Here is a 7,261-nt window from a genome sequence, read left to right as displayed (position 1 = left end):
TGAGGAAAATGGTGTTTCATATATGCAAATGAAGCTCTAGGAGCAACGGGGCATTGTTGTTACCCTAGAGGCTCAGCTCTTTCTTCAACTGCCTCACCCTCTGCACTTTGACGAGGCCAGGCAGTGCAAACAATCATACCTGGCCCTGAGAATCTGAAGAGTGAGCAGCTACAGTATTTGAGAGAGAACAGAGCCTCTAGGAGCAATGGCCACGCCCCTGTTGCTCCTAGAGGTTTATTTGCATATATTAAAACATCATTTTTCTCAGCAATGCGAGCACATATGACCATGGGCCCAACACATAGTCAGCTGCCAAGCGCACATGTAACAGGTCAGCCAGTTTCATAGGTACAGATCTGCTGACAGATGCCCTTTAAAGTAATCAAACTATAGTACTGGCAAAAAGCTATTTTAATAAAAGGAAGGTAAGAAACTTTATTTCAGAAAAAGTTGGATCTGACATGGATGCAAAATAACACAACTGTCAAGAAACAATTAATGATTAGAAGAGATTCTTGTATCACAAATGTTTTTACAAAAAAAAATAAAAAAATCACATCACTAAAAATAAAAAAAAACTGTGGTATTTACATCCATAACCATAAGTGGTAAAAGCACATGGTGCAAAAATAATACCTAGGTGGGGACAAATGCAGTATGGATAGTGTCAAACTGCTGCTAGAAAGGGGGGTGGGGGGAATTGTTGCAAAGCTACGTGTCCACAGCAAGGCATCCAGAGTGCTCTATGCTCCATTACATTTTTTCTTAGTTTGGATCAGAGACAGAAGACCAAATAAATAGGAAAGTGATTGAGTCCATAACTTCTGGTGCAGATCACATGAAGTATTCCTGCTTTCCTTCACCAGAGTCACTGTTCACTTGTAAAGCCTTGTGTGCCTCCCCTTCCTCGTCCGTCTCGTGGGTTCGGTAGCTGCCCTTGTGTTTGTACAAGTAGACTGAAGCCAGCACCAGCACAATCAGCAATGTTAAGAGGACAGCAGCTATTACACCTAGAAGAAAAAAGGCAGATTACAGCACTGAATATAAAAGGGCAACCCTGCTACATGTAAGCTACAGAAAGCAGGGGAAGAAAAGGGGGCATTTCGGTTTGCAGTCCCATTTAGGTGTATGGGACTGACAGAGTGCAGTGTCATCCCCATCCCATCCAGCCCCCCCTTCCCTCAAAAACAAAAACCCTGTGGGCAAGGCTAGATTCACACGGCCCGATGAGTTTTGCGGTCCGCAAATTGTGGATCCGCTAAAAAACAGATGACATCCGTATGGCATCCATTTTTTTTGCAGATCCATTGTAACAAAAACAAAAAAAAACAGACAAGAATAGGACATGTTCCATTTTGTTCGCGGGGCTACGGAACGGACATACGGTGTGATGTCCGCATTTTTTTTTTTTTGCAGACCCATTGAAATAATTGGTTCTGCATCCTATCTGGAAAAAAAAAAAAAAAAAAAAGGGAAGGGACACGGAAACAAAATACGTTAGTGTGAATGTAGCCTAAGGGTTCATTCACACGAACGTGTGCTGCCCGTTGCCGTATTGCGGACCGCATTTGCGGATCTGCAATACATGGGCACCGTTCCGTGTGCATTCCGCATCACGGATGTGGACTCATTCACTTCAATGGGTCAGCAAATCCGTAGATGCGGAACGGAAACACAGAACGCTTTCTGGGGTTCCGTTCTGTGCCTCTGCACCGCAAAAAGATGGAACATGCGCTTTTTACGAGAAAGAATGGGTCTGCAAGAATGGGTCTGCAATCCTCAAGCGGCTGCCCCACGGACGGTGCCCGTGCATTGCGGACTTCGTGTGAACAAGCCGTAAGAGAAACCATTTTCATGGAATACATTTTTTATTTTTTTACTGACAGATTGCTTTCCATTCATTGGGTGGCGAATAGGGATGAGCGAATTTCGTGTTATGAAATTGGTTTGTGCTTTGTTTGGTGGTAAAAGCAGAATTGCGTTATGGATTCCATTACCACGGACCATAACGCAATTATATGACGGAATGCCTTTAGAGGCATTCTGTTATTCATTCTGTCATAATAGAAGTCTATGGGCTGCATAATGGATCTGTCCCATTTCCGTTATGCAGGAGAGGACTCAGACTTCTATTATGACGGAATGCCTCTAAAGGCATTCAGTCATAGAATTGCGCTATGGTCCGTGGTAATGGAATCCATAACACAATTCTGCTTTTACCACCAAACAAAGCGCAAACGAATTTCAAAATATGAAATTCGCTCATCCCCAGTGGCGAATAAGCAAAGAGCAGCAATTCTGGCATTTTTTTTTTTTTTTTACAGCGTTCACCATACAGGATAAATTACATGACTGCGTAGTGCAGGTAATTACAGACATGGCGATACCAAATATGTGGAGATTTTATTCTTGCCATTTTAGTTTCAATGGAATTTTTTTATTTTTTTTTTAAACTTTAACCATTTAATTATAATAGACAATCTTTTTTCTAAAATACATTACACTATACTTAGGCCTCTTTCACACGGGTGAGTATTCCACACGGATGCGATGCGCGAGGTGAACGCATTGCACCCGCACTGAATCCTGACCCATTAATTTCTATGGGGCTGTGCACACGAGGGGTGATTTTCACACATCACTTGTGTGTTGCGTGAAAAATCGCAGCATGCTCCTCTTTGTGCGTTTTTCACGTAACGCAGGCCCCATAGAAATGAATGGTGTTGCGTGAAAATCTCAAGCATCCGCAAGCAAGTGCGGAAGCGGTGCGATTTTCACGCACGGTTGCTAGGCGACGATCGGGATGGGGACCCGATCATTATTATTTCCCCTTATAACATGGTTATAAGGGAAAATAATAGCATTCTGAATACAGAATGCATAGTACAATAGGGCTGGAGGGGTTAAAAAATAATAATTTAACTCACCTTTAATCCAGTTGTTTGCGCAGCTTGGCATCTCTTCTGTCTTCATCTGTGAGCAATAGGACCTTTGATGCAATCACATGATCCATCACTATGGTGATGGATCATGTGATGAGCGTAGTGACGTCAAAGGTCCTATTGCTCACAGCACAGATGAAGACAGAAGAGATGTCGGCTGCGCGAACAAGTGGATTAAGGGGAGTTAAAAAAAAAAATATATATATTTAACTCCCCTTAATCCACTTGTTCGCGCAGCCGGCATCTCTTCTGTCTTCATCTGTGCTGTGAGCAATAGGACCTTTGATGACATCACTACGATAATAAAAGGTTTGCATTTTAAATAGATGTATATTAGAAAATTGTTCAACATCCTATTCTCTAAACAGATAACTGGAATCAAACCATCTTTAACATGGCCAATCTGTTAATCAAGTACAAACATCTAGGTCCAACATCGCCACCGGTTTTGGAATTGTAAAACTCCAGTGGTCCATTACCTCCAACGAGAGATTTGTCAAAACTGTCCATGCCAGATGAAGAGCTTGTGGTTTCCTTCATGTCTGATGGAGATTGCCCTAAATAAATAAAATTTGACACAATATAGTAATGCAATGCTTGTCTTCTGGAGTAATTACAAAAAATTCAAACCCTGCACCTTCAAATTAGGGCCACTAGATGGGCATATGGTACTAAACTGAAAAGATTTGCACAGTTTTGTTGTTTTGGCTTAAAAACGGAAACGAAATGCATTGCACTATAGGAATATAGTACAGTATAGTATAGTATAGTATACCTGCCAGTTAGGTTGCATGAGCTCCTGTTCCACTTCCTTTGCACACGTTTTGCCAAGTCCACCTGGTGCACACATTGGGGAGATTTATCAAGAGTGGTGCAAAGGAAAACTGGATTACTTGCACATAGCAACCAATCAGATTCCACCTTTCATTCAAGGAGCTCTGAAAAATGAAAGGTGGAACCCGATTGGTTGCTACAAGTTTCCCTTTACACCAGTTTTGATAGATCTTCCCCAGTGTGTCTTTAGGATGGATGTAAGGATGCAAAGTAATAGTTGTTGCATTACACATCCATAGCGACTGAGTAACCAAAAAGTGTTACAAACCGCTCTACGTGAACCTGGTGTAAATGGGAACATCAGTCAGCGGGGGGCCTCCTGTATGAGCTCTGGTGTAGACCACGTAAAGTGTTTTTGCACATAACCAGATTTCAACTTTCATATTTCAAAGATCAGAGGATGCAAGCAGAGATCAGGGCAGCCCCATCAAAATGTGCCAGTGTGTCCATAGTAAGACACCAATGATGAAACCAACACACGCTCCTTACAGAAGCAACGACAGGTCCACACGTGATTGAAATGCTGCAGATGTGAATTTACTAAAGAAAGTGCCTGTTTTGGAGGCATTTGCACCTCATTCGACAATTTTCAACTTTAGACTAAGGCCTCTTGCACATGAACGTTTCTTTTCCCCAGTTTCTGGTCTTTGTGCGTTCCGTTTGCGGAACCATTCACTTGGTCGGCAAAAACAACGGAAGGTACTCCGTATGCCTTCCGTTCCAAGATAGAACAGGTCCTATTATTGCCCGCAAATCACGTTCTGTGGCTCTATTCAAGTCAATGGTTCCGCAAAAAAAATGAGATGCATCTGTATGTCTTCCGTAGCCGTTCCGTTTTTGCGGAACCATCTATTGAAAATGTTATGCCCAGCCCAATTTTTTTTTTATGTACTTACTGTTTAAACATTGTATGCTTCCGTTTCTGATCTGCAAAAAAACTGATCATAAACGGAAACCAAACACTACTAAAACAAAAACAAAAATAATCCATTTAAAATGGACCGCAAAATACAGAAAAAGCCATAGTCGTGTGCAAGAGGTCTAAAGCCGTTTTTCAGCAAATTTTTTGGCCTACTTCTGTAGGTGTACCTCCTTTAGGCATGAATTATGCGCAAAAATATTCAAATTTTTACTCCACTGTAGGGGTGGCATAGTTCTGTTATAGTCTCCTTTGTGTTGGGCAGTGTAACAACTGTTAAAATGGTCACATTGGCAGGTAGACGTGTGACTTTATATCTAATATGCGACTTTTTCGTTGTACGACACGCAACATTTTTGTCCGGCCGAAAGTCAGCATATATGCATCAGAGCGGCTGGATTACCGCCCAATCCCATTACACTGAATGGGGATCCACCAGTGAATGGTGGTATCCAGCTATGCCAGACTGGATACCATGAACTCAGACAGTATGTTCCTCCGCTGGAACAGCGCAGATGTGAACCCAGACTAAGGCCGCTTTCACACAAGTGTATTGAAATCAGTCAGTATTCTGGCTCTGGATTACTGATGATATACTATCAGTATTGCTTCAGGATTTATGTGTGTATTCCTTCCTCCCTGCATTTTTGATGCACTCCTATAGACTGTAATGTGCGTATTTGGAAACAAATACGCACAAAACTCAGACATGCTGCGGATTTCAAATACTGACGGAAATTATACACCCATATGAATAGCCCGTTCATTAACATTAGCAGAGGATTTCGGTACATAAAATACACAACACACCATATACAGATTACAAATATGCTAGTGTGAAATCAGCCAAAAATAAATACATTTAAAACCTTTTTTTTCCTGCTGCAGATAACCGAAATTCTGCAGGTTATGTGGATATATCCTTACGTGAGGCTGTCAGCCGGATTTAGACACCTGAACTGCACTAACCTGTTATCCAGAAAAGTAACCGCTTCTGAACGATGATCTTGGAGGTTTCTAAGAGTCAGTACCAGTCAGATTTCTGTAACCCAATGTGTGTCAGGAGCCATTGAGGAGCTGCTCTTGGAAGAGCCCGATATATTTTGAAATACAGCAAACTTTTTTCTCTGACGTATGTAGATTAACTCAGAACCTGCAGGATCATCACTGTGGACCCATCCTCCTGGATAACAGCTTGGCAACAGTTTAGGGGCCCAAGTCCTGATAACCGGTTCTCTCTGACACATGTCCAATACAATTATTTTGTTGCCGGTCTAACTGTAGAACCGGTAGAAGAGCTAGTTAGTATTTAACACAATGGTTTTGGGCTGTGGTGCGTGTCAGATGAATTCCAGGCACGCTGAGGGCACATTGATAACTGGTATATAAAAAATATTATGCTGCCAGTAAAAATGGCAAAAAGACTGCCATTGTACATCTACGGATGCTGCTGTAAAATGCACTCCAATCTACAATACTAACATGAAGAGCTGAACAGGTGCCAGGAGGGCGCTGCCTTTCATTTCTTTACCCAAAGTAATGAATTTGGGCAGCAAGGGCCATAAAAGAACGTAGTCTTACCTGTAGGAAAAGTCACGGTGGTTAAAAGTACCATAATTAAACCTCCTTTCAGTAGTCAGCCTGGTGTATATTGTGGTAAATCCTGCAAATAGTAAATCATAGGCAATGTAGGTTAATGAGCTTGGAGAAACCCTCTTTATAAACCCCTATAAAAAGTCTTGGTAAAATTCAAGTTTGGATTCATGCCATTTTACAATATAACGTGACACACTGGGCAAAAGGTGAAAATACAGCAGGGAAGCTATGGGCACCTTCTGACAGGCCCGTACTGCGTGTACCCTCAGTCCCTGGCCAGTGATAGTCATGACCCCACTGCATGCACAGATATAATAGTGACTAAACCAGGGATTGACAAATTTCTTTGGAATCTAGGAGCCGGCTACAAAAAGTTTTTTTTTTTTTTAAACCTTATAAAGCCTTATTTTCAGCGACAAAAATAACACCTCTTAAATTAACATATAAAGAAGTCTAGAACCAAACAAACAACCTGGGCAATAACATATACAGTGGCAGTGTACAGAACCGACCACACATATACAGCGGCAGTGTGCAGAGTAGAATTTTTGATTCGATACCATAAAAAAGTATTGCGATACTCGATACCACGCGAAAGAACAAAAAAAGCCACGTGCATTCCGCATTTTAAAAAAAAAATGGCGAATCACGCAGATTTATTTTTTTCTGTTCACCGCATTGATTTTTTAAAATATTTTAATAGTTTGGACTTTTCTGACGTGGCAATACGGGATATGTTTATTTATTTATTGTTTATATATTTTATATGTGAAATTGGGAAAGGGGGTGATTTATACTTAATATTTTGGTGTTTATTTATTACACTTATTTAATAACCATTTCCCCCTTAGGGGCCAGAACCTGGGATCTTTTAATCCCTTGTCCTATTCACCCTAATAGAGCTCTATCAGGGTGAATAGGACTTCACACTGTCCCTGCTGCTCTGTGCTCTGTGTACACAGCAGCAGGG

General features: G+C 41.4%; 1 protein-coding gene across 2 annotated transcripts in view; it reads right to left on the bottom strand.

Moving 5' to 3' along the window:
* Positions 1 to 401: 401 nt before the first annotated feature.
* The window catches only part of LOC120996164 (small cell adhesion glycoprotein), a 68,014-nt gene continuing 61,154 nt past the window's right edge, over positions 402 to 7,261 (bottom strand). For both annotated transcript variants that reach the window (XM_040425918.1, XM_040425917.1), the window contains exons 2-4: positions 6,277 to 6,358; positions 3,422 to 3,499; positions 402 to 1,010 (exon numbers count right to left, since the gene is read on the bottom strand). In XM_040425918.1, coding sequence (XP_040281852.1) covers positions 835 to 1,010; positions 3,422 to 3,499; positions 6,277 to 6,310 — 288 coding nt within the window. In that variant the 5' untranslated portion in view covers positions 6,311 to 6,358 and the 3' untranslated portion in view covers positions 402 to 834. The remainder of the gene's footprint in view (positions 1,011 to 3,421; positions 3,500 to 6,276; positions 6,359 to 7,261) is intronic.

This window comes from Bufo bufo, chromosome 3 (assembly GCF_905171765.1).
Source record: "Bufo bufo chromosome 3, aBufBuf1.1, whole genome shotgun sequence".
NCBI lineage: Eukaryota > Metazoa > Chordata > Amphibia > Anura > Bufonidae > Bufo > Bufo bufo.
This window is presented reverse-complemented; position numbering and strand designations above follow the sequence as displayed.